Below are 27,725 nucleotides of genomic sequence, written 5' to 3'. Positions count from 1 at the left end.
GTGAGGAACTGGCGAAGACGTGAATGTGCTTCAGGAGCAGGGGGTTTCGCTTCTCGGTGCTCTTTTCTCTGCTGGTCATTGGTTGAATACGGGCAGCTGTCAAGAGTGCTTCCACAGGAGGAGTGATGTTTACTGAACAAAATCAGCAGATTCACAAAGTTCTAGTGAGGAAAATGGCCACCCTTTTTTTTACGTACTGTGTGCTGATGTATTATTGAAGAGACGTGATGTCGGTGGTTTTGTTGTGCTTATTAGCAGCTGTCGGCAGCAGGGCTGAACCACAGGGGCTCTGCTGAGAAAGTGTTTGCATTGACACATCCTTTTCCTGCGTTATCTAAGTGTTGAGTTTCTAATACCCATCCCAAAGTGTCTACCGTTCCTTCAGGGGTCTTGTTGTGAGTGATATCCTGTCTTCCAGGTCTCAAGCGATCGCTCGCTCTTCAGCAGTAGGAATCTGTGCTGAATGGCTTACTGGCCTCTGGCTCATGCTGTTATAAAACATTCTCATCCCACACGGCGCCTAACACAGTGCATGTGCCCTGAGAACTGCTTGTCATTTCAGTGTTACAAAAATAGCTGAAAATGGGGTGTTTTACATTTTTCACTTCGGTACACCCAAACCTGCCACTTTTGAAATGTTCTGAGTAATTCGTTTTGTATTCCTTCTTTTGCGTGAGTCTTTTGGTAAACTGAGGGATTTTTATTCATTCTAAAGGTTGCTGTCTGCTTCTGTAGTCTTACATGGTACAGTTGGATTATTTCGTAGTTTGTGTAGGTTTTGTGCCTTGAAATTTCCAAACCTCTTCATCCTGTTGGCCCTGAGACGTGCTGTTGTCTCTGCGATAGGCTCTGGGTAGTTGTGTTCCTGGCCAGGAATAAATAACTCTAAAAACAGATCGACCTCCTCCTCTCTAATCAAACACATAAAGATCCAAAGTTTTAAACAGTAATTCACCAAAGGAGTTTTTCTTGTATCCACATAAACGTATGTGTATTGTAAGTGGATGCCCATATATTTTTTCTATTTTAACATTTGTCTTTGGGTCTTTGCACAGTTAGCTGACTTGCTTCTTAGTTTGCTGTCAGTGAGGCTCCTTAAAGATGACCATAATGGATAGCCCTGCTCCGTATAAAGACCATTGTGTTGATCTGCCACCTCTAAACAAACGGGACATGACCTCTGTCATTTCTTTAATGCATTAGGTCTTTGTAGCTGGAGGTTGGGGAGTTCAGTGGTTTTATTTAAGTATTCGAAATTTGCATTTGATTTAGACGTTTCTAGTTTTGCTGAAAATCATTGTGTATCTGAATTATTATTAAAGGATGTTCTCAAAGTGTGTGTGGGTTTTGTGAAGGCTTTTAATAAAGTTCTTTATAGGATTCATTCTTAAATGGCCAGTGGTAAGGCTTCATGCGAAATCCATGTATTGGGCTGAGAAATGGTTAATAAGTAGAAAGCAGAGTATAGATAATGGGTGAATGCTCATATTGGAGATGGTCCTACATGGACAAGCAGTGAATCTTTTTAGTTTTGAATAGAGAAGACTGGGAGAGGACCTGATCCGAGTGTTTAAAATCCTCACCAGTCTAACTCCAAATCTATCTGGATTCTCCGGTATTAGCAGTGACACATGCCCCCGTGGAAACAAAAGCCAACCAGGGGAAGTGGAGATAACCCTGAGAACAGGAGACAGATTTGAATCCAGAGGACGGGGGGTAATGGGACATGCCGCCAGCCCGAAGCAGATATCCTGGCTTCTTCCCCGGGAGAGGAGGACGGGACGCGGGGATTGATTGGTTAATGGATTTCCATCTCGGCCTCTGTGGTCACCCCCGTCTCGGAGAGACCCTCTTCCGAAACGAGGCCCGGAGAGGGCGGCGCTCGGTCAGGCGGGCGCGGGGGCCGCGGGGGAGCGGGGGGGGGGAGGAGCGGGGGCGATTCGCCGCGCGGTCTCATGTCATGTCCGCTCTCTCGGCTGTGTTGCAGATCCGGTGTGGACAGTAATGACCGCACGCTTCCGGTTGCCAGCTGGCAGAAGCTACAATGTTCGGGCGTCAGAGCTGGCTCGGGACCGGCAGCACACAGAGGTGGTCTGTAATGTTCTGCTGCTGGACAACACTGTTCAGGCTTTCAGAGTTAATGTAAGTATCTCCCTCGGCATCGACAGTGCCCCCGCCTGGCCCGCACGTGCTTGTGAAACCGCTGTCACGGAATAATAAATACGCCCCTTAAATGTCCATGTCCTTTTGGTGGATTTGGACAATTGGCTACAGAAAAGATGCAGCACTGCGGTTATGTTAATTGGTTTACCCTTCTGTGGCCCAAACATTCGGTGGCGCTGTATTTTTCTTACACGCGTGCAGTATACACGATGTGGACAGTAACACATGTATACAGTACAAGGTCACGAATGTTACTATTTGAAAATACCCGAACATGCAATGAGCTGCTTCTTACAGTACTGCGTAGATATACCAAATGAATCAGTACTGATTTCGAAACAAGTGATTTGATCTACATGTGTACTGTAATGTGAGAAGCAGTTTGTAAAGTTACATCTTTAGGACAGTTGGAACCTATATGTGTGATGCTGCTGGCTCCTGAAAAGTGTTTGGCATTTTTGTGATTGTCTAACCTCCAAGATTGTATTTTTTACCATAATTCTGTCATTTATCTTTACTGTAGATTGATATAAAAGTATTTAAATTGTCCATACACTCAGTGTAGAGCTCTGGTTATTGTCAGACGTGATACTGACTTAAGAGCCCTTGTAATGTCTAAGACATTCTGTTCTAAGAAATTTAGAGCAGTGTGCACCACATGTTAATAGCATAATACCTCATGAAACAGTGTCACATGGTGGCATGATGGCTTCAGATTAGGGCACTTTAAGTGTGGAGTTTGCATGCTCTCCCCATGCTCGCTCGGTTTCTCTAAAAATGGTTCTTGTTTGCTCTTGCCTTCTAAACACATTCTGAAATAGCTAATTGGTGACCCTGAATTGTGTTGGTGCTCTGGACTGGTGTCCCTTTCTGGGTCGCGAGCTGCCCTGTGCCCTGTGCCTGCCTGGGTCTCTCTCCAGGAAAGAACAGGGCGAAATGAATAATGATTAATCCCAGGCAATGCCAGACACTGATTGCACAGGCTTGAGTGTTGTCAAGTTGTACTGCCAGTGGTGTAAGCAGATTCACAGGCTAATTTTAGGTGTTGGAGATCTAGTCATTTATAGCTGAAGAGCTCCAGTCAGGGTTGGTCTATTCATAGTTTTAAATGCCTGACATTCCGGTTTGAAATGTTCTCCTGGGGCTACCATAAAACTCAAGCACATACTTGCAGAGGATCTCTCGCAGGCGCAGCCCACGTCACGTCGCACCTTGCTATCAAGTTGAGGACTGATTTGTTAAGTGTGACTTCGGGGCAGAAAAATGTCCTCGCTTCAGATGCAGCAGTTCAGACAAGATTCTGTTTCCAGTAAGAACAGGTTGAAATAATGATCAACACCTGGATCAAACACCAGAAAAGCCCACAATGTCCTGCTCAGCCTCGAAATACTGTTACCATTACTCTGCTTCATATTTTTATTGGCGTGGATATGTCAGAATTTGCTCCCCACGTGATTTTTTGTAGCAGAAATAAGCAATATAGTAAATTGGAATTTGAAAGTCTTTATTACAGATTACAAATGGTGGTAGATACCAGACATTTATGCTGAACTGGAGCCAGTATGTTAAAAAAAAGGTCATAAGAGTTCCTATTTTTAAAATAAAGACCTGATTCAGAGGAAAACAATACACTATCTCAGAGATTCAGAGATCTCTTATGTCATCTTTCACAGTGTGGTACATTTGAAATTGTTTGACTAAGAAACTGTAGCGAACTTTGCAAACACATACAATATAGTGGTTTAGCAATTACACACAATCACTGCTGAGGCGCTGCATGTTTTTAACTGTCAAACACGTACCGTTGAAAACTGGGGTATGACGTTGATTCAGCTCGATGAGAGGTGCTGAAGTGGATGCCACCTACTTCATCAATGTATCATTCATATTCCACCCTGATTTCTGCCTGTTGAAATCAGCTATGCTTTCTGAACGGGGAATCAGTTTTGTAATTCTGTTTTCGAAAGTGTTTTCAGAGCAACCTCTGACCTACATAGAACAACGCTGATGAACTGAAGCCTAAAAAAAAAAAAAGATTGTGAAAAGTAGAAATCAGTTCTGGTGAGGCAGAAGAAAGTAGCTAATTGGAGTTCTGATTGTCAGCTCATGTTATAGACTGAGGTCATTGTACATTTTTATCAAAAGGCTTTTGAGTCCCAGCTGAACTATCGCACAGCAATGTGGGTCACTGCCGCCTGCGTGAACTCTTGTGGGAATATGTAAATACGCTGTGCATCAAAGCTTATTCTGGATTCGCCCCAAACATCTGTGCTACTTCTTTTGTGGCGATCCGGCAGATATTTCATTCGGTTGAGCCCTTCTGTGGGCTGCCCTAATTACATGCAACAGGCACAATATAAATAAATCGGATCCATCCGTCTGACATGAGCGCTCCATTATTGCGCATTTCAGGGAACGTTTTGGATTTTTATTTCTTCCTGGTTTCTCCTTGCCCCTGCCGGGTCAGCGGGTTAGAAAGAAAGCTCAACTGTTCCTTCTCGTTCTGCCTCTGGAAGGTCCTTGTTCTGCGGCCCCTCTGTGTGAGTCCGGCTTGTTTCTCCGGTCCGCTCAGACAAAGCACAGACCTCCTCCGCCGGGGCCCTTGGCCTGTGGCGGTTTTAAGGAACCAGAGTGCTTTTTGAAATGCTTTTTTTCCTTTTACACCGCGTGAGAGTTGACAACCTGGACAGTTTCTACTTTACATCTTGTGTACGACTCTGTTTCTTTCACTGGAGTGACGGACTGAAAGAATCGGAAAATAAGTTGGGGTGACAACAGGACAACCCCCAACCCCCTTTTGGATCGTTTTGCATCGCGGAGCACAAACGCGACCTGCTCTCCGTGTCGTGCCACCGCGGTCACCCGGGGCTGTGTGCACGTGCCTGCCAGCGCCGAAGACCCGCCGATCTCTGCAGAGGAGTTGCTAAGCTGCCTCCTAGGCCTTGCATGTCCCATCGGAAGAGCAGCACGATGAGCTGCTGGAATGGATGGGCTCGTTTTCGCCCTGCTTTGTCGCTGGCAAAGGAGAGTAGGAGCCAAACATGTTTAGCCTTTGATGTGATCAGTTGATTCTACATCCGCTTGCGGAGGTGCTTATCAGAACATACTCAGTGTTTACACCAAGCATTCTTTTCTTCTGCACGGCTGTTCCTGTTTACACAGCTGTTCAAATAATTGATATAATGTGATTAAGGACCAAGTCACTGCTTTATGATCTGAAGAGCACAATGGTGTCTCTTCATGCGTTTGTGTGGATTTAGGTTCATGGGTTGGACAAGTCTAATTTTGAGCATCACGGTGTGTCAGCACTGCTGCCTCATAGCTCTTGGGTCCTGGGTTCGTGTCCAGCCTCGGGCTGGACTGTTATATCTATGGTCACATGGGTTTCTTTCAGGTTTCCTACCAAGACAGGCTTGGTGGATTAATTGGTGTCTCTAAATTGCCCCCCCCCCACATGTCTAATTGTGTGATGGGTTGTCATCCTATCCAGGGTGCACTGTGCTTAGAGCCCTGTGCTTGACAGGGTAGGCTCTGGCAGACAGCAATGCTCTGAGCATGAAGAGGTTTGTTTCCAAATGGCTGGGTGGATGGTATTTATTTTACAGTACTGTTTGAGAGTGAAGTTTAAGGTTTTATATAAGCCTTTTAATGTTTAATAATAGCTTATAGCTTTTCTTGTCAGGATCCCCAAATGGTTTTATCTAATGTGTACGGTTTCCAAAAATGTGCCTTCCAGAGGGTAGTTTTACATGATAAATGTAAATGTTTTCAGAAAGGACTAGTACATATCTGCTGCTAAAGAGTCATCAATGAACAGGACCTTGTGACCTTTAGCACAGATGCACCCTACTTACACAGCCATTTGTGTATGGCTGAAAAATGGACCTGTTCCAGAAAGGGACCAAGTGACCTGCACACACAGCTAGGAGAATCGTCTGTCTTCTCCTCTGCTGGCATCAGTGCGGAGCAGGTGGGGCAGGGGCCTCACAGGCAGAGCACGTTCACAGCTGAGCTCTCAGGAAGCGGAGTGACCCCCATGTTGCAGGAAGCGTCGGCGCTCGGCCTCTGGGTGATGCTCAACAACAGGTTTTTAACAAGAGCCAAAAAAAAAAAGTAACGTGAAAAAAGCAGAGGCGTAAGACTAACAATGTTTCCTTTTGAAACTTTGTACTTAACCAAATGTAGTGTTTTTGTTTGTTTGCACACTCTGCGATGTTGGGTGTTCTTTGAATTGGGACATCTGTGGGACTGGCATCTGTGGAGTGCTGTGATGCAGAGGAGATTAACAGCCATGCTAAGGTAGCGGAAACACTCGTCCTAAATAGAAACAAATGTCTTGCTTTATAGTCAGAAGCTTTCTGCCCAGGTATTTCTCTTAGGTCTGTGCTCGGGTCCTTTTCAGGAAAGCCAGATTTTGGTTTATCCTTTACCAGCCCACCATTAGAGGAGTTAATGTTCAGTGTGCACAGAAATCAGACACGGGTTAGGATGGGAGATCCTTGAGGGAAAGCTTTGCCCTGCAATACCTTGAGAACAGATTCTGCTTGGGTTGGCTCAGGAGTTTGCTGAGTGTACACTCTTGAGTACTGAGGGGAACTTTACACTGCTCAACAGTTCACTGTGTCTTTGTGAGGACACCTTCCAGGGTGTCGTACTGAGCTCTAAGGTCATACCAAGGGAATATCTACTTATTGTTTATTACAGGTTATAGTTCACACGGTGTGAATTAGAGAGGGAGAGATGGGAAATATTTAGAGTCCCTAGTGTCTCTTTTTTTCCCCTGGCATCTAAAATTTCAGTAATTTTATTGTACTTTGTATTATACATATATATATATACTTTTTTTAGTTAATAATGCGTTAACTTTATAACCAAGAGCCATCACCGTTCATTGTGATGACATATCACTTCTGTAGAGAACACAGTCCTTTCCTTTGAAGTTTTGTTTTTTTGCCATCTATAGCATTTCCTTATGTACTCCCTGCGAAGCTAAGAAACGGCACAAGAGACTTTCAGTCTCAAATCCTCATGGAGGTTGTTTCATACCAGAAGAAGAAGCCCATCACTGGAGATGTGTTCTTGCAGTGTTGGCAGGAAATTGTTCATTTTGCCATGAAGCAACTTGTCTTCTCCTGTGTTTTTCTATGTTCATGCTTACTGTGTTCACAATAGGCTGATTTTTGTTCTCTCACTTATCATTCAGTGTAACATAATGTAACCTATGTACTGTAAATACTACTGTAGGAGGGACCCTTTTTATTGAGCAGATAAGCAAAAAGAGGAATCTGAAGAAACTAATCAACCTACAATTGGTGATGAGTATATTACTTTAAAATTGTCTTCTTGTTCCTCAGAAGCACGATCAGGGACAGGTCATGCTGGATCTCGTCTTCAAGCATCTAGAACTCACAGAAAGAGACTACTTCGGATTACAGCTCGCAGATGACTCTTCTGACAGCCCCGTGAGTTGTTCTTAATCATCCGTTTCTCAAAAGCCGAGCATCTCAAATGTGAATTGCCTGTCAGCTGAGCTGCATTTAAGACTGAATTTATTGTTCTCTACTACAAGTTGGCATTCAGATGTTACCTCACTTTCTCTACATCTTTGTCAGCAAGGAGGCATAATAGAACACCCAGTAAAAATCATTTCACTTATGTTTACACCACTGTTTAACTGGAGTTGTAACAACAGGTGTAGCTTTCCTTTTGGTGGCATCACAAGCCTTTAATTTGCGATGGAGGGGTGCATGTTTATACACACAAGTGCAGCTCTATCTGAGGGCAGGGGGAACTGTACCCTGGTGAAGGGCAGTGCCCGGGGCATTTCTCTCCTTCACATCGCAAAGGGCTCTGTGTTGTCTGCATGTATAAAAGGCAATAAAGTGGCCTTCGTGTCTGGTAACCAGAGTTGGGAAGAGATTCCGCTCTGTATTTGGAGACCTTTTGAATTCGGCGTATTTACCTGCAATTGTTGGTGCTCCAAAAGCATCCTAGGAATCTTTTAAGAAACCCAAAAGGCTCCCCAGGAGGGATGCCGTGTACGTTAGCCGATATATTTGACATGTCTTCAGTAATTCAGAAGTTCCCTTGGCCTGCTTTATTGTCCTTGTTTAATTTCCTCATACAGGTCTAATTTGTCCGTTTTTTTTAAAAAAGGGTTTTGTTGTCCTACCTGTATTAAAGCTGGATCTTGTGTGTAAGACTTCAAAAGCACCGAGACGCACGTTTCTTGACTGTCGATTCCTTCAGGCGCCTGTGGCTGGGTTTCCCTGTGTCCTGGGGGTGTGGTTTGGGTTCAGTGGTGCTGATGTGCTGCGCTGGGCTGCCTCGCACTGGGTCAGCGCGGACTGGGAATTATGGAAACCACTGCATCCCTGAGATTGGGCAGGAGGGCGGGTTTTGGTACTGTAGTACCAGGGCTTTGGGTTATACTCAGTTTCCTCATCAATGTTTTGCAGAGATGGCTGGATCCAAACAAACCCATCAGAAAGCAGTTAAAAAGTAAGTGAAATAAGTCTTTTGGTCAGTTTGGTTTTTTTTTCCAGCTAAACTGATTTAAAATCTTTTGGTTTGTAGCTTCATGTGTGTTTTGGTGTCTTTTTTTTTTCTCATGGCAGGGGGATCTCCACATAATTTGAATTTTCGAGTCAAATTCTTTGTAAGCGACCCAAACAAGCTCCAGGAAGAGTACACAAGGTAAGCTGAACTGGCCGTTCTGCTGCGCAGCAGAGACACTGTGCACGTTCGGCACCTGAAGGGATGAAAGAGAAGCCTTTAGCAAGTACAGAAATTACAAATACTGGGTAGCTTGTGTGAGTATATACTGGAGAAAGAAAATATACCAGTAACACTTAACTGGATTATTTCCTAGATCAGCTGTCCCTGAAGCTGTTCAGCTTCATCCAGAAAGTACTTTCCAAAATGAGGTGTGTGTGAGCCTTGCTGCAGAGTGCCCTGGGTTGAATTTCCTGTGCAGTGAAGTGGATATATTCCCCTGAATGGGCAGTGTCATGCACTTTGAGTGATGGTGATAAAACCGGGTCTTATCTTATCTCCTGTTTCACCAAGTTTCAGCCGGTCTCGAAGAGGTAGACTCTATCCGGCAGCTGGGATGGCTGTACCCAGCTTTTCTACCGATGCATAATACAGTATAGTGCAGTAGTACATTCTCCCTACCCCCCTCACAGACGCCCTGTCAATAAGTTCGATTTTGTTTTGTGTTCACCCATCTGCACACATGGGGTGATGGCACAATACTGTATTGATTTTGGTTTTATTTGTTGTGGTTTACCTGTAGAAGACCGGCATGAGTCAGGGCACGCTCTGTCGGCAGTCTTAGGGAGTCGAGTGTGCTCCACATGGCCTATAAATTGCTGCAGCTGAATGACCTTCTAATGGCTTCTGATGCGTTGAACCACAAGTGTTCAACAAGATTTCTTAACATAACCGGGTGTTTTAAAATCAATTGTATTTCTGCTTTTACGGGTGATTTATGGCTGTTAACATTTTAAGTAAATATGCCAATATTTATTTTTGTTTTAGCGGTTCACAGAATTTAAAATATTTCAAAAATAGTGTACTATCAAAAGCAAATATGTAGCCATTTACTTCTGATCTTTTGTGAGCCCCCTGAGATTTATGTTGGATCCCACCAGAGGCCCTAGAAACGTCCACTTACATATACAGGCATTACACTGACGATGAGAATAGAAATTCACTACTGATCACGGTTTCCTAGCATTTGGAGCAGATGGACAATTCCTGTTCGTGAAAATGCGCTGTCATTCTAAAACCACTGCATTTTGTCCAGAATAAAAACCCTTTATTTTTTCGGTAACCGTAAGTATGCTCTGTGCAGTTTTGCTGGCAATTAAACAAGTATTGGATGTGTCCCACATTTTCAACAGCTGCTGAAGATTTGGTGAAAATAGCAGCATGTCCTATTTTAAGCATTAAGCTGTGAAAGCCCCCTCTTCGTTTGTACTAAAGTAGTCCCCTCCAGCCACACAGTGTGACCTTTTCATTATTTGCTATCCAGGACCACTATGAACTAAAATTCTGAACCCCCAAAAAGACATTTCTCATTTACAAATGCAGCGTGTGGATAGCATTAGTCATTTATCTCGTGAGATAACATTTGGTTGCTTTAAGTTTAAAAAATGAGCATTCTAGCAGCTTGGATTAGACTTTTTTTGCAGAAAAGGATGTTGTTGTGTTTTATCTTATTTTGTCTTGTATTTATTGCTATTTTAAGATTGTGTAAAAATAAAGTATATAGCGTCATTCTGCTTATGCATGTCTCTGGTTTTGCCCTGTGAGGTTTTGTGGGCAAGAAAAGTTGTCAGGAGGAAATGGGAGTTTGTTTGTCCCAGATTTCTGCAGTGGTTCACTGCATGCCTTAGCTTCTCAGAAGAAGCAGTACATCTTCTCATGGAGAGCTAAACAAGACGCTCTCATGTAAAAAAATGTATTCATTTTTGGGGGTTTTCCGGTAACTATACCAGTACTTTGTTCACACCAGTATTGCGAGATTAGGTAAGGTAATGCTGCATTATCATCAAAACCTGGTCTGTTTTAAGGTAACAATAACAAACATTGTGGTGACAACAGTTAAAGAATTACCAGTGTTAAATTATTCGAGGTTTCATTTTTTTTGGCATTTTTGACAAACAAGTGTAACATCATCAAAGCACTCCTCTGCTGTGAGTTAATTGTGAAACAGTACCCGCCAGTCATCTTTTGAGAATCCAGTTTTGTCTTGAAATTCAAGTAGGGTGTTTTTTCTTTAATAGGTACCAGTATTTTCTGCAACTCAAGCAAGACATACTCACTGGAAGGTAAGTGTAATTAAAATACAGACTTGATTTCCTTAGATCTGCATGAAATGAATTGCAGAATCGCCTTTGTGTTGTGGCTCAACAATGCAAGGGCTGAAGCTGTTTTTATGGTTGAGCAGTATGGATGCAGTATGATATATTCTGATTTATTTTTTCTTTTTCTTGTTAAGGTTACCTTGTCCATACAATACTGCAGTCCTGCTTGCATCATATGCTGTTCAGTGTAAGTACAAACAAATGAAAGAAATAGTTTTGTTTCGGTTGCACAGGTGCGTTTACAATGATGCTCTGTGCCTGCAATATAAGTAGTTTTTCTTCATCACTGAATGTATATGTCTTCCTCAGACATACAGTACAGTAGGTTACTTGAACAGCTGTAGGTTCATTTTTTTCTAACACGAGTAACAGCCCCTAATCACAAAACTATTTTGTAACCTTTTGGACTTTTGTCCCTGAAGTTTTTTAGAAACTCCTTCATTTGTAATTGAAGGTAGAATTCTCTTCTTTTTTCTTTTAATGAACCACTTTTCTAATGTTCAGATTCATTAAAAACTACTGCATTTACTTGCTATATTTCTGTGGCCAAACATCAAGCCAAAATAGATTTACTTAACTGTTGTCGTTTGAATACAGCAGTGTTTCTTTAATTAACCACTTAACCACTGCATCTGTTTTGGGTTTTTTGTTTTTGGACTGAGTGCCAGCATCCTCTACAGGAGGGGAAGCAGATTTCAGCTTGTGGCAGCTGAAAGCTGGAGTGGTTTGTTCAGATTATCTGTAGGTCTAGTGTGTACAAGATGTTCATATTTAAAGAAGTTCATTGAAGAATTCCATTTTCGATTTCAGTTGATTAAAAAAATCTGCGTCTCATAGTTTTTATGAGGAAAGGTACTTTGACCACTCACAGCGCTGATCATTATAAAATTCTTCTTGGGTATCTAACGCACATTTCGTACTGCACAGCATGCAAGCAGTGGTCAGCAACAGTGAACATTGTATAACTTTTGGGTCGGCATTAATCACACATTGTGTACATGTAAGATTAAAGTTTATGTACACCTGCCTAAAAGCTCCAACATGCCCAGCACTGGAAAGCTGTCTGCTCTTCTTTCTAAACTCTTTGACTGATTACCTCCAAACTGGTTAATATCAATTTAGTTTGTCCCTTGAAATTCTGAGATCAGATATGTGCATTTTCTTTGGTTTTATCCTCATTTTCTCTTCTAAGATATCATTTATCCAGGCATTTATCAGTGTAAAAATAATTCTCCCTTAATCTTTCTACCCCTGGTGTGCACATATATCTGAGATGTGACATGTTATGTGATTCAGTTTGCTTTAATCCATTGCAATTTGTAAAAAGGAAAAAAAAACACTCATTTGGTATACTGTATATTCAAAGCCAAATGTTCTGTAGTTCCTTTGTTGTAATGTAAAAAACTTGTTTAGGTTCTTTGTTTTTGAAATCTTGTAAAATGTTTGATTGAACATTTCAAAATAATACTTGCCTTCCTTTCGGCTGAAATGGATATGTGCTGTCTTTAATAGGTTCCTACTTTTTAGGCTTTACTTAGGAAAAGATTTTAGGGCAGAAAATAGATTTTCATTTTGCCTTTTTCTTTATCAGTCTCATTTCTTTAACACCATCTGCTTTTTCAGCTGAACTGGGAGACTACAACCATTCAGAGCACTTATCAGGCTACCTCTCCAATTACTGCTTCATCCCAAGCCCACCGCCAGACTTTGAAAAAGAGATTGCCAAGCAACATCAACAACACAAGTATGATGCAGTGTGTTTTTACGCAGTGCCAATTGCACGTCTTGTTTTGTTCCTGTAACGCATACCATCAATGCAGTAAGAAAGACCGTCCACCCAGAGCTTGAGCTTAAATTAATTGTTTTTGAAAACCTTTAGCTTTCTTTAAATATTGTGTATGAATGTTAGGAGTTAAACTGCTGCCATAGCCTTTGCTCAGTCCCGAGTTCAGTGTGAAATTGCTGTTTTTTCTAATTTCCTAAGAATGGGAGGGGAGAGACTCAGCGCTGATGAAATGCAGTGAAAGATCACTGACATGTGTTTGGACTGTTTATGTAGAATGCTGATGCTCTGGATCCTTTTAAGGACATGAGAACCGTCACAAACATGAGGAGACTGACCCCCCTCTCGCCTGATGGGGTAGTTAGAAGCTAATTGATCCGAGGTCCCGTCCAGCTGTGTCCTGCGAGACGCTGGGGTTTCAGCCTCAGCAGCGTGGCTGGGCAGCTTGTTCCACACTCCCAGGGCAGAGCTATTGTTTTGCAACTCAGTCGGGACTTTGTGATCAGGCTGAGACTTTTTTTTTCTTAACTCGCCTCCAACCCCCCCCCCAACTTTGGAGGACTTCTTTATTTTTATTTTTTATTTTTTTATATATTTTTTTATTTTATTTTTTTCACTCTCTCCTTTTTGTTCTTATTAGACAACAACAACAACAACAACAACAAAAAAAAAATTACAGTCAGAAAAGAAAAGAAAATAATTAAAAAAAACTAATATTCTTAACAGTCAGTGCCATTCAAGTATGTCTCTAATGGGTCAGGCTGGGACTTAAGTCAGCGGGCTGGTCTCTCCCCTTTCATCACTTTCCTAACATGCGGTGAGTGACCTGTTTGTGGCTGGGACTTGTGTGGGTCTAACAGTTGTGTGAAATATTAAGGTTTGTGCTCTTCCATAGACAGAGTTGGAATATCTTTTTGTTACAGGGGATTGTCTCCTGCAGACGCAGAATTCAATTATCTTAACACCGCACGTACGCTAGAGCTCTACGGAGTCGAATTGCACTATGCAAGGGTAAGGGTAAGTCTTTTGTCAGATTGTGTGCACAGCCTGCAGATAGCTCATTGTGCCACCGTTAGCAATCATGAATATATTGAAATAGCCTTCTAAGGCCACTGGCCTTTTTTCCCCCACTCACGGTTGGCTGTTGTGTTCATCTGCCACATCATAAATAAACACCTCTCACGGTGTGTTCTGGGACGCCAGGCTTGACAGTTCCTTGACGATGTAACAGGAAGGTTTTAAAAGCTTGTAAAGTGTTAGCTGAAACAAATCAGTGACCCCGTAGATAGCGTAGAAGAGAACTAATTGTACCTTGATTTGTAAGAAAGAAACTTGAAATGAGGGAAAGAACACTGTCTTTGTGTCAGGGAAGGGATTAGGGAGGGCTACGCCAAGAGACTGTTGCAGAGGTGACTGACAGACTGAAGTCAGTAGTGCGAATGTTTTCAGGTTACAGTTCTGGGAGAAATGTTTCTGCTGCTTGCTAACTGCGAGCAAAGCTGTGCAATGAGAGCGTTTGAAGTTTTCAAGCTTGTAGATGCCCCCGCAGTTGGAAATGACAATCTAATAGATGGAATAGAGAAACAGAGAAAACCCTTCAACATGGAGAGAGAATTTTGTTAGAAAAACAATATTTGGACAGGAAATCTCCTAAGTCTGAAGGGCTTTATTGTAATCCTTACTTTCATAAATACGGAGAGGATGTGGGGCTTTACAGACTCTGATGTGTTCTGATCTAGCATTTGTTCAGTAATGTTTCTTAAAAAGACAAATCCCAAAGTGCAATGAAAGGCAGTAAGGTTGCGAAGATTAAGAAGGTACAATACATATGCCCTCCAGAAAACATTCAGACTGGTGTCGTGTATCACCTGATTGGTCATAACGGAAGCAGCCCGCTATCGTTTCATGTACAGGCAGTGGACAAAACTTGAAAACACCTGGGTAAGTTAGGGACACCAGTTTAAAGCTAGGGCTTCCACACAGGTGTGGCTCGTGATCATTAAGAAAATAACATCCCACCATGCTTAGGGCCATTAAAAGATGCTGGACTGGCCTGGTTGCCTGTACCTTTGGCCCTCATGGCTACAAGAAGAGACCTCAGTGACCTTGAAAGAGGGGTGATTGATGGGGCATGTTCACCATGAGCTCCACAGACCAAGACAGCTCAACCTGCTGATGTTTCATGAGCAGCGGTGTCTGAGCTCACGTCAGCATCGAACTCTCAAGACCCCAGCAAAGGCCAACAGCAGGTGGAAGTGCAGGCAAAACACACAAGGGAGTGAGTGTTGCCGGCAGATTTCAGCCTGGGGCTCCAGCAGCACGTTTCAGCAAAAACAGTCTGTCAAAAGCTTCACAGAGTGGGATACCGCAGATGGATTCCAGTGCTCAAACCTCATTCATACCAGGCAGTGCTGCGAATCCAGTGGTGCAAAGAGCACAGACAAGGCACCGCCGAGCAGTGGAGAAGTGTGATTTTTATGACATGAATCATCCTTCATCACATTATTGACAAGTGAACTAGAGATCATGTAGCAACAGCCTGAAGAGCTCTGCAGCCCTGAACAGTGAAGGGTTCTGGAGGGTCTGCAACACTGCGGGGCTCATTTTCCTGACATGTCTTGTGTGCCCTCGTTCCCTAAGAGGGCAGCATCATAGAACTGAGTGATCTTCTTCACCCCATGTTGCAGCATTTCTCTCCTGCCTGGAGGGGTGTCTTCCAGGATGCCAGAGCCCCCCGTCCACAGAGCACGTGGTGTGAAGAGCCAGGTGCTGAAGTTATCCATATGTCATGGCATTCTCAGACCGGAGAACTGGACCCAGTCGATCCTTAATGGTCACACCGGCTCTTGTAGGAGTGCTGGGCAGCGCATCGAAACACCATGGCAACTGCTCGAACCTCTGCTCAATTGACCAATCGACTGGCATCTGTGACAACTTGATCTGGCTGGAGATTGATTCCACCTCTGTGCAATTAAATCATCACATACCTTCACCAGCAGCATATTTAAGATCAGCCTCGACAGTACATCCAAGCTCACTCTTTGTCAGTGCTTTGTCCCTTCTAGTTTCTCTCAGCTCATTCTGCGGCTCTGGATCTCCAATATGCTTTGCCTGCATTCTCCCATGCTTTGACCCAGCCTGTCTGGACTTGCTTAGGATTCTCACCTGCGCTACGAACCTGGCTTGCTGCTTCGAGTGTGCCCTTGTGCTTTGGCTCCGTCTTTCTGGCCTTGATCTGTGCTTGCTTATGGCCACGGCCCCAGGCTTCTCTTTGCTGATGCCCAGCCGCTGTCATCAGCGTGCTCACCTGTCTTTGCCTGCACTTGGATGCACTCCGCTGCCCAAGACCGCTGCACTCGGACAGTTAAGTGCAGCAGTGTTACGTTTGTGGGATTTTCTGGAACAACCCCTGCATCAGCGTTTTCTCAACCAGGTGTGAGCTGCTTGACTTTCTCCTGGAAGAATGGTACCACATCCCTCTTGCGGAATTGCAGGCGCTGGTAGACTAATGCCACAGCCCATATAGGCTGTCCTGCCTGCACATGGTGGCCCAGCAACTTAAGTAACTTTTACATTGGTCTCTTCCATTTTTTGCCCACTGCCTGTACTTTATATTGTAAACTTCATTTTGTCTTTTGGAATAGCTCTGATACGGAGTTATTAATTTTTTGTTGTGAAGAGCAGATGTTGAAATACCAGTTGCGTGTAGTGCTCAAAACCTCTCGTGATGTATGTTTAATCTTTTCATGTATTGACATACATCCGTTGACCGCATGAGCAATTAAAGAGATTTTGCAGGGTTTTACTTGTGTCAGGGTGGTTAAAGTCTTAATCCTGCGTTTGCTATAAATTCTTCCATTTTATTTCAGGATCAAAGTAACACTGAAATTTTAATTGGGGTGATGTCAGCAGGGATTGTGATATACAAGAACAGGGTACGAATCAACTACTTTTCATGGTGAGTGTTTCGCATCCGTTTTGTTTGTGTATTAATGAATAGAATGGTTAAAACAAACTTTTTTTCTTGTGCAAAAAATTAGCTTGTAGAACAAATATTGTTAAAAAATCCATAAGCATTTTAATAAAATTGACCTCTCCGTCTATTTTCTAGCTGCTTTTACCCCAGTTAAGCCTCATTAGGGAGCCAGAGCCTATCCTGGCAAGGCACGCTCTGGGCGTGACGCCAGTCCATAGCAGGGCACACACAGACAGACACGTACACACTCATACCAGGGCTAGTTTTCTTAGAAACCAATTGTGGGAGGAAACCTACAAGCGCATGGAGAGAACATACAGATTCCAGGCAGATAGCACTGCAGGAATTGAACCCAGGGCTCCAGCACTGCGAGATCATATCTCCAGGCAGCATGGGTAACATTCCTTTTGGCTGGTTTAGCCAAATATTGGCTGGACGTTCAAACCAGTTAAAAGCCCCTTGAAATGCGGACAAACCGAACTATATTCTGCTAAAATGTATTTAAGCAAAGCTCATTTTCTAACCTGCCTTGTTTGGCCTTAATTGGAGAAAACAAGATTCATTGTTCCATGAGATGTGAGTATCTGCCCAAGAGCAGTTTTAAAATGTCATGAATTCATGTCTTTTTGTTGTGGCAGTTAGAAGAGAGCATGGGACTTGAGTCTCCGACAGGGACTCTTCCTCAACACTCCTAGCAGATCCATACGTCTGTTCAGGAGTGTTTCTGTATCTCTAATGAGGAGAATGTAGGTCTCATCCAAAGAGACAGATGTACTTGGTTTTATACCTGGAGCAAACTTGGCTTCATTTTCTTTAACCAGAGGATTTGAAACCACCTAATGTTATCACGATCAGAGGAAATGAAAAATGTAAAAAATCATTTTTCTCTTTTGTGCGTTTCTCCATGTTTTTCCCAGTTAAAAAGCCAGTTATATCAGGTAAATGTTACAGTGGTGATTGCGGTAACCATTTGATAAGCTGTGCTGTGTCTTGATGCCCATGGAGCTATATTTGTTTGCGTTAGAAATGGGAAAAAAAGCTGCTTGAATTGTACATCATCTGATTTTATGAATTTGTCTCTTTGTACAGAGTGTTTTAGAGATACATTTTATTTTATCCAACATGTTTTGGAAATACATTTTATCCATATCATCCAGTTGTGAAATATGCCAGTTGGTATTAGAAACTTGGATCTTTGTTTTGTAAACTTAGTGTTTGAAGGCAATGACTTTAACCTGTTCTTTAACAATAGACCACATTGTATCAGTGTGAACAAATAGAAAAGTCGTATTTAGACCAGTCCTGAGTTACGATTTGAATAAAAAGAAAGCTGGATAATTCAAATTGTGCAGAATTGCCCCAGCCATGCCAACGAAATGTTTAATGCTACATATTGAATTTGTATTCTTGCCTTAATGTTGAGTGATAAAAAAAACACTTAACAGTCTCGTGAGTGTTAAAGAACATACAGACACATTTCAAGTCTTGTATACTTCCCATTAGAGTGATTGCAGAATCTTCCCATTTCTGACTTAAAGTAAAATGTGTGTGTTTTGTTTATACAGGTTGAAGATTGTAAAAATATCTTTCAAATGTAAACAGTTTTTTATTCAACTCAGAAGAGAATTGGTAAGTGTTTTCTTCTCAGTGTTAGCTTTACTTGATCACAGATGAGCTTGTTGCTCCACTCTGTCTCAAATGTCGCCCTTGCATGTGCTGACCATGTGTGCACCACAGTAGAACAAGCCTGCTTTCGAAACTCCAAGCGTTGGGTTGCTCTCGTACCGCGCCACTAAATCTAATGCTCACTCAAGTGTTGTGATGTGTGTGTTTGCATCAGAGCGTATTCTGCATTGTTCTAGAGTTTGATTGAGAATGATATTGCTAGCAGTCTGGTCATTGTGGCTTAAATTAATCTACAGTTGACACGTACAGGTATTGATGACCGCGTCAGCACGAGCTTGGTTCATTTAAAAAATCCCTTGCTGTGTGTTTATACATGTCCTGTGGTCTGTGTGTTTTTTTATGCCGTATGTACAGTATGTGGGCAGTTTCCTAGTGTAATTTTTCTTTTTTTTTTTGTGTAACAGCAGCATCTAGAATCTGTCAATGTTTTATATTTCTCCGTTCAGCATTGCTGATAAAAAAAAAATATGCTTGTTGTCAGCCCAGACACTAAAGAGGAAGAGTAAAACATCTAGAAAACTTTTTTTTTTAAACTCAAGCAGGACTACATTCTCTTTTGAAGGACATGAATGATTTGATGAAATAATACTGTATATGATGAACCTTTAGAACTATTTTTTCAAAAGCAAAAGTCAGTGGTTTCCCCTTCATGATTTACTCCGAAGCAGTAAAGTTCTGTCAGGGTGCCGAGCTGTCTTATAGCACTGTGAAAGGTCATTTTCAAAGAACTTATAACCATAAAAGTTTGAATACACTTGCAGGTAGATTTAAGTATAACAACTGATGCTTTCTTAGATAAATAGTCGAATATAGCTGAGTAAACAGTGAAACAGCAGGGATTTGGTACATTTCTGACATGATGCACTTTTTGTGTTTTTCCCAATGAGGAGTAGGAACCTCCCACTTCTGTAAATACCTGTTGACCTTTATTGGCTTAATCTTCGTTTGAATTATGAAGCTCGCAACCAGGCTTTGATTGGCAGCTTTTAAGACCTTTTCCATCATCACAACAGGGTCTCCACTGCCTTGTATTAAATTGAGAGCTGGTGTCAGTGGTGTCTCCATAGAGACATGAAACCGGAGTATCGTCTTACAAGACATCCGGATCTTCTCTCTTCCTGTCGTCATGCCACACTTTTTAAAAAAAAATTCATTTTCCTGTAGTTAATGGGTAATGGGAACGGTAATTGGGCTGGTAGTTTTGAACGAGGAGGCTGGGCCTCGTTTGGCTCGGCTGCTAACGGCCGCGTCCCTGTGCTTCTCCTCCAGCACGACTCGAGAGAGACGCTACTGGGGTTCAACATGGGGAACTACCGCGCCTGCAAGAACCTGTGGAAAGCGTGTGTGGAGCACCACACCTTCTTCCGCCTGGACAGGCCCCTGCCCCCTCAGAAGAACTTTTTTGCACATTACTTCACGTTGGGTTCAAAGTTTCGGTACTGGTAAGTGTCTCTGTGCGTCAGATTTTAAAGTCGGCTCTCAGCTGTGGAGTGTTTTCGGTTTGATTTTTTTTTTTTATTACTCATAGCAGTCATGTTGGAAAAGTTTTAAGAAGCATCTTATATTTCCGCAAACTAAAAAGTGCAGTCCAAGTTACTCTTTTGGCGAGTTAATGTGACTTGCTGGTCTTCTGTCAGGGCGATGTCTCTGCTTCATGCATGACCCTGACCTCATCCTCCTCGTGCTTTCTCCACGAAAGCTTGTGGTTTGGTGGGGCATGTCTGTATCTTGCAGTGTACCCCCGCGGCACAGCTCGTTCGCCCGCGCGCACGCTCATCTGTGTGCAGTATATCTGACACGCAGGAGCAGCACCACAGCATCATGGCTGACTTTGCAGGATGAGAATGAGGTTTAACCTTCGTGTATCAGGATGGATTTTTTGCACCTTTAAAAGACATAACCCCAAACAGAACAAATGTTTTTTGAAAATGTTTTGGTTTAAGATTTTGTGGGTTAATATTCATGAGCTTGCAGCCCCAGAGTAGACATGAGTGTTATGTTTTGACTTATAAAATGGAATCTGTAAACTTGCATCAGAGCTGCTAAAGCTAGCAACAGATTCATGGTGCATCGCTTGAAACCCTTAGAACCCAAAATCTTCATAATTCCAAAACTGCAAGATTGTAATTAACGTTCCCAAACTTTTGATCATGTTAATTTTTATCGTGAGCGCGTCATTAAGATGTCCCGTGACGTCCCTCCATGTGCTCCGGTTCTTTCACTTTTCCCCTAACCCTTACGTGTATGTGGTGTGAAAGCACTAAACCCAGGACTGTAAAGTGAAGAGGGCTCGAAGATCTTTCGGAAGCGAGAAGCACAGCTGTTGTACTTCTACTATCACTCACGGGTAGTTGTTGGTAAAAGTAGAGACGTGTTACATAGCCCGTATAATAAAAGGAAGAATAAAGGAAATCATCTGAAAAGAGCACACATGTGAAGAATTCACAGTGTCGGGGATGTGCTGAGATATTTTAACAGGGGTTTTATAAAGTCTGCCTCTAGAAGATCATATGCTCAAGGTATCCTGGCAGACCCACAGTGCTGAGTAATGTTTGTTTGGCAGAATGCTTCCTTTGGATCAGTCGTCATGTGGCAGATGTTGAAGTTGATTTGAACTTGGTGTAACAAAACAAAGTTTTACCAGGTATCTTTACCATCCTTGTCCTTGTTGTTTCCAGTGGGAGGACAGAAGTACAGTCTGTGCAGTATGGCAAGGAGAAGGGGATCAAGGACAGAGTTTTTGCCAGGTAAAGTATAACCTGTCTGGATTATGATGCACTGCGGAGTTTTTTTTTGCAGTAATAGTAACATGGATTACTCCTCATGTCACATCTGATCACTTTCACCACTTCAGGAAAAAACTAGTTTTGAATGCAGAAATGCAGATTTTTGTGATTGATGTACAGTATCCAGGATTTGTATAGCACTCTGTACTATGTACTCTGATCATATGTATAGTACAGTTCAAGGTGTGCTTGGAGATGTATGTATCAAGTATCGGAAAAATCCCCAACATCTCATCCTTCTTCTATATTCTGTGTTTGTTACTGAATTTTTTGTTAAAACAGACTAGAATGAGAAATAATGTGCTTTCTATAGACAGTATGGAGGTTTTTGCTATTAACATTTGTGCTCGTGCAAGAAAGCCCATAGTTAATGCGTGTGCACAAAGTCAAAACATCAGCGTGGAAAACGTTCTTCAAGCAGTTATTAACCTGCACGGTTTTGCCTGTCTGTATTAAGAGTGTTCTAAAGCAGTCCTGGCTATGTTAAAAGAAACCAATTAGGTCGTTCCATTGTAGAGCTTTGAGGAGCATAGACATGCATTGTGGTTAGGCCTTCTTAGAAGTCTCCAAGTTATACAGGAAACGCAAGCCGATATGAGAGGGAGGGACCTGCAGGTTCAAAAGTAATGTTAAAACACCACTTGACAAGCAGCCGAAAGCAAAGGCATTCTGAAGGCTGAACCTGTGTGTATGTATGATGCATGCTGCAGGTAATGACATTTAACAACCTAATGAAACAAGCAAAATGTTTTTCTTTGATGCAGGATGGAGTATATATTTAGTTGGAGCAGAGTGATGTGTCTGTAGTGAATGTAAATGGTTGTTAGGAAGCCTGAGATGTGCTTTTTATTAAAAATGAGCTGACGCTGGAAGTTAATATTGTGTGCTAATGAAATAGGTTCCTACTAGAGGAAATAGGTGTTTTAATGTTTTGTTTTTGGGGAGTGGGGTGGCTGGGGAGAAGGTATAGACAGAAAACACAGGGATTTTGACAGAATTTCGTCTCAGGATGGGGACGTTTGTTTTAATGACAACCTTAGAGTGCTGTGGTCAGCAGTATACTTTGCACGCGGTTTGCTTACGAACATAAGAGCATCTAATTTTGTATTTTCGTGAGATAAAACTGTGTCTGGTATTCGGCTAAAACCAGCTAGTGCTGGAAGCTGTGACTGCTGCCAGTCTAGAGGGTAAAAATAGGTAACAAAAACTAATAGCTTGCAGAGGGTGGAGTTCCCTACATTTTCGTGGTAGCTAAGTGAAATGAAGAAAGACATCTTCTTCTGTCCCATTACATGCATCTTGTGTGTTTAAAAGCTGTCTGTCGAGGACTGCAGATTTCTAAAATAGCACAAAAATTAATCACGCTTGTATACATTAACGGTCCGAAGTGTGCTGCCGATTTTGTAATGCTCACAAGAATTTCTGATCAGATCGTTCTTCCACGGCCACTGCACTGTGGAATTGTCTGTTTTGTTTACCCTTGTGCCTTTTCTGACTTTGTTAACCCTCTAATTAATCACCTCTAAGACGTCTTTGTTTTGGAACACCGTAACACGTCTAACTATTCTTCTGCAGGGCTTTTCTTTAGCCTCAGGTCTGAAAAGGGACATTTTTCATTTGATTATCAGTGGAGATGATCTGTTTTCAGCATTGTTTTCAGCCGGGCTCTGTGTGTGTTGATGCAGACTGATTGAAGCAAGGTTTTACTATGTCATTACTATGTGTCTTATGGCCTCCTGCTGTTAAAAAATCTGCATTGCAAAAAGAATTATGCTAAGGAAAAAAAAAACAAGTGACCTTAAAGCATCTCCCTGGCTTCCTCTGTGTGTGACCCCAGATGAACAAATATCCTGCTGATGGTCAGCCAAAAACAAGAATTGTTGTTTTCTTCTCCCGCTGAACGTTTTACAGGACATGTTAAAATTGATTTTACAGGTCGCAGACTGAGAAAGGGGTCTTTTATACTGTTTGTGTCCTTGTTTTCAAGTAATACTGAGGTCAGCCAAGGATAGCAGTGCTTTCCAGTACGGAGCAGGGAAGTGATTGCACATGGGTTGGAGAAACAAAATAGCTGTGGATTCTGTCGCATTCTTCTTTTCTTAGTGGGAAGCTGCTGCAACACTGATTGGAAAAATAATAGACATTTTTCAGTTTTCAGCGCCGAAGGCTCGGGATAAAATCTGGTAGGGGTCAGAGGTCTGCTTTCGGGCCTGTGCCTCGGTCCACAAGCCGGCCGCGGTTCGCAGCTCAGGGGAACTAGTAGTGGGCGATATTCCCTTTGTCACATCCCGAAACCGGTCACGGCTCCGCGCCTGTGCCGCGGGATAGACCTTGAGATCATAGCCAGTCTCCCCTGCAGGTCTCCCAGCAAGCCGCTGGCCCGGAAGCTGATGAGTGGGATGGACTGGGAAACGATGAGCAGGAACTCTGACGAGCGGCTGGAGACCCAGAGCCTGCCGACGCGCTCCCCCCCTGGAACCCCCAACCAGTGAGTCCCTCGCCGGCGAGCCCTGCACCACACGCCCACCAGCAAGCGCCCCTGGGGGACTCCCGCGCATTTTTATAAGAAACCCCTCGACTTTAATACTTGGGTGCTGCAGGATTTGTTCTCGGACTTGATCATGAGTGATGTTCTCTGCACAGATTTGTTCTTAATTACTAGGAATGCAGAAAGAAAAGAAAATTTCCAAATTTCAAATGAAAAAACCTTGCCAGATTCACCAGTGCCTGATCTGATTTGCAAATGGAGAAAGAGTTGACGTAGTGCTGGGTCTGAAAGTATTCAAAAACTGGCTTAACTTGCCACCTGTATTCAAGCCACTAAAAACTGCTGATCATTTCATTGTTACTTTTACTCATTGTAATTTTGTCATGAGTGTCATTCAGAACATAAGAACGGTTACAGCAAGAGGAGCCATTGGGCCCAGTTAGCCTGGTAGTCAGTAGCTAATCGATCCCACAATCTCATCCAATCGTTTCTTGAAAGAAGTCAGAGTATCGGCTTCAGCAACGTTCTGGGCGTCTTGTTCCACACTTCCACAAGTCTTTGGGTAAAGATGTGCTTCCTGTTCTCGGTTTTAAAAGCTCTTAAATTATCCATGTCAAATAAAAAATGAGATTGAATGGTCTTAGTGGTGTTTAACCGCGCAGCGGGGGTGACTGTAACCTGCACTGTGTGCTGTCCTGCCTTCAGCAGGAACTCCATGTTTGCACAAGAAGGAACTCGCCTGCGACCTTCATCGGTGGGCCATCTGGTTGACCATGTGATCCACACGTCACCGAGTCAAGTCTTTGCCAACCACAAGTCCCCTTCCTCCACGCAGGCCAACAGCATCAGCCTGGACTCCTCCCCGTAAGTTTCCAGTCTTCATCTGTCAGACTTTGAACGCCCGATTCTGACGCTGACAATCTTTCGCTGTGGATTTTCTGCATGTCCGTTTTCTTTCTGCATTCCACTCATTCCTAGCCAACAAAAACGGTAAAAAAAAACGAAAACAGTAAGCTAGATAATATTTAAGAGGGCCTGGTAATCATGATGTATAGTTTCGATGTTTAAGATGGGTGCATTAGGTGCCTAAAAAAAGATACGTACTTTAACATGCTGTAATGGGTGCTGTAGTATTTGGATTCTACACCAACAGCTTGATTAGTCGTGCAGGTCATGTGCTGGCCACAGGGGGCGCTGTGTTGCCCAAGCCGAGCGTGCACACCCTCCTCCTCACACTTTGGAGGTGCTAAGCCAGTTGACACTGAGCTGCCACCGGGGGGGGATCTCCTCGGCTAGCAATAGCCAGGCTCGAACCCGTGATCGTGGGCGAGAGCCTTTGGGGGTTCAGGGCCGCTTCTTTTCATTGTAAGATTGAAATGATTGTTCGCCGTGTCAGCTGCTTCGCTTTTCCATCCCCGGTTTTCCATTCTCCGTTCTTCGGTTTGCAGCAGCGGGTCCCTTCAGTGCAGGTTGGACGCTGTTTCTTCGTAGTTGACCGATTCACAGACTCTTATGTTTGAGTCCAGGAAACTAGCTTAGAATGCATGAAGTCTTTTTTTCCCATAATGTTTTTAAAAATACCCAACAGTGTTTCACAACATGCAGATTTTCCTTTTTGTCAAGTCACCAAAGGTTTTCTAAGACCCACATCCTTCTCGTGTTGCAGTGTGTGTGTGTCAGGGCTGTGTACGTAAGACAGGTCATCTTTGTTTAAATGTTTAGTTTGCATTACTGGGCGATACATAGCTATTAATAGGTTCGAGCAGTGTTATGCTGTACGAAGCAACTGAGCAGATCCTCCCTTTTCTCTTCCTGTTTCAGAAGCAGCTTGGCATATTTTTCTCTTGTAAATGTAGAGGGGATTATAAAAAAAACAGCAGATGCTGTTATTAATAAACTTCCACAACACATATTGGCATTAACATTTTTAGTGCTGGGGTATGTGATATATATATTGGCATTATTAGTGGCGTCCAATCCAGCAATGCTGTGTATTTTAATTTTTTTTATTGTTTATTATGTAAATGGCCTAAGGCTGTAGCTGCATGCTCTGCTTTCAGACTACAAAATAGGCTGCTTTCATGGCTGTCATCTAAGCATTCATAATGAGGCTCAGTCTTGGCTCGGCACACATCAAGAGCTGCATCCTGTGCCCATGGCACTATTGTTAATGCTCAGAGCTTGTTATGCTAATATGTTACAGTAGGATGCATCATTAAATTACTTATTTAACAAAAAAAACTCTTTATTTTTTTAATCCAGGTGCTGATTTTAGATGTGCTTTGATTAGGATGAGGGTAACTTCAAATGGTTTGTACATCTGAGTTTTGGGGGAAAAAAAATCCCTTCTGCTTCACTTGGTTCTGTTGATCCAGTGACAGTAGTTTCCTCTAGCCATTGTGCTGAGAGAAACAGCTGAATTAAGGAGGCCGCCCATTTCTTATGACAGATGTTCCTCTCCCTGATTCTGGCCCTTTTTTTTCTCATTTGTATTGTTGCTGAAGGCACTCTGCTGTGCTCAGATTAGGACATGGTGTGGTGATCAACCTTAACGTTGCAGGAACCACCACAGTCTTGCAGGACTGCCTGTGGAGCACCGACTAACTTTTAAAAATCTGCTTTTTTTCCCCGAGTTGTGCCAAGTGAAAACGGTGCATTGAGCCCATATAAATCATTCTAAATTGATGCAGCAAGAACACACTTTGCATTGTTTTTATAAAGCCTGAAAGATAAATATCTATCATATTTCATACCTTTTTTATTTATATGATTGGTAGCATCTCGGGATCCTTTTTTGTCCTCTATGATTGGGAGCCAAAAGAAATTGCATTGTCATTTGGATCAAACCCTGTTAGCTGAAGGTCTAGCTAATATTACAGTGACACAAGGGAGAGAGTGTCTTCTGTAAGCAGAAGGATAAACAAAAGGAGGAAAGGGATAGCACTTCACTCCAAAAGTGGGTAAAGGTTTAATTCATTAAAAGAATCGTACTTCTTAGAAAGGACCACACAGCTTCTGAAATTAATGTATTATCTAAACGATGAATTCTGCAGCATTTGTTAGGTACCAGTTCAGAAGAGCATGCCCATAGCCAGCCCAACTATCCATCTTAAAGTTCTGTGTTTCTTCCCTGTTTCTTTGCATTTTAATTTCCTGAAAGGACAGATGAGACATGGCTTTTCTGAGGCCAGCTAGCAACCACTTCACTTCAGCCCGGCATCTCAGATTGGATTTCCCAGGCTTTTAAAATGCTGTCTTGTAGAAGCAGAAAAGACACTTTTCTGCTTCTACAAGACAAGGAATCTTTCTCCTGAAACGTCCGCTTTGGAACCCAGGTTTCTAACCTGGCTAGTGTCACAAGTCAAATGAGTTTGCTGTTCTGGGCCCTGGTTCTGCATAGCTTAAATCTACACCATTGTGCATGAGGGCGTGGTTTGATCCTGGTAGTGTAGGCTGGCGTCAAGCATGCAGCCTTCTCAGGCACAGCTGATGAATTGTGAACCGTCAGAACAGTGACATGACACTTTCACTATTTATATTGTCTCACTTGTACAAACATGTACAACTGGGAATACACTGTTTGAAAAAATAGTTTTGTGATCTGTGAATCAAGTTGCATGTGTTTCCATTCGTTTTTTCCAATATTCAGAGCTGCATATTCCTGAACAATGTTTATACTCTTCTCATGGTGTTTTGCTGCCTGATTTCAATTTGAGGTCACAAGAGACAACTTTAGATGGGCAGCCCCCAGCACTACCACCCAAGCAGTCTAGAAAGAACATCTACAACCAGATAAATCAGTCGCACTCCCAGCAGGAACTGGATAACCACATTAATGAAATGTATGATGTTCCTCTCGCATCAGAAAAATCAATGGTAAGATTTCTTTCATCTTGTGCAGAATGCCTCTCTTTGTTGAGGTGTCAGCTGTGGGCTGTGAAATGGACAACTAGGACATTGTATGTCTTTT

At 42.7% G+C, this 27,725-nt stretch overlaps 1 protein-coding gene across 7 annotated transcripts in view; it reads left to right on the top strand.

The window, feature by feature from the left end:
- The window catches only part of ptpn4a (protein tyrosine phosphatase non-receptor type 4a), a 60,526-nt gene that overhangs the window by 20,586 nt on the left and 12,215 nt on the right, over nucleotides 1-27,725 (top strand). The window contains exons 2-16 of one of the 7 annotated variants that reach the window (XM_088930364.1): nucleotides 1,988-2,142; nucleotides 7,518-7,625; nucleotides 8,622-8,664; nucleotides 8,781-8,859; nucleotides 10,956-11,000; nucleotides 11,171-11,223; nucleotides 12,660-12,780; nucleotides 13,743-13,830; nucleotides 16,689-16,777; nucleotides 18,361-18,424; nucleotides 19,751-19,923; nucleotides 21,160-21,228; nucleotides 23,627-23,755; nucleotides 24,464-24,619; nucleotides 27,472-27,631. In XM_088930364.1, coding sequence (XP_088786490.1) covers nucleotides 2,005-2,142; nucleotides 7,518-7,625; nucleotides 8,622-8,664; nucleotides 8,781-8,859; nucleotides 10,956-11,000; nucleotides 11,171-11,223; nucleotides 12,660-12,780; nucleotides 13,743-13,830; nucleotides 16,689-16,777; nucleotides 18,361-18,424; nucleotides 19,751-19,923; nucleotides 21,160-21,228; nucleotides 23,627-23,755; nucleotides 24,464-24,619; nucleotides 27,472-27,631 — 1,515 coding nt within the window. In that variant the 5' untranslated portion in view covers nucleotides 1,988-2,004. Of the gene's footprint in view, nucleotides 1-1,987; nucleotides 2,143-7,517; nucleotides 7,626-8,621; nucleotides 8,665-8,780; nucleotides 8,860-10,955; nucleotides 11,001-11,170; nucleotides 11,224-12,659; nucleotides 12,781-13,742; nucleotides 13,837-16,688; nucleotides 16,778-18,360; nucleotides 18,425-19,750; nucleotides 19,924-21,159; nucleotides 21,229-23,626; nucleotides 23,756-24,460; nucleotides 24,620-27,471; nucleotides 27,632-27,725 lie in introns of those variants that run through there. The other 6 variants (XM_088930363.1, XM_088930361.1, XM_088930360.1 and 3 more) reach the window with 6 other exon arrangements.

This window comes from Atractosteus spatula, chromosome 13, assembly GCF_055471065.1.
Source record: "Atractosteus spatula isolate fAtrSpa1 chromosome 13, fAtrSpa1.hap1, whole genome shotgun sequence".
Lineage (NCBI taxonomy): Eukaryota > Metazoa > Chordata > Actinopteri > Semionotiformes > Lepisosteidae > Atractosteus > Atractosteus spatula.
This window is presented reverse-complemented; position numbering and strand designations above follow the sequence as displayed.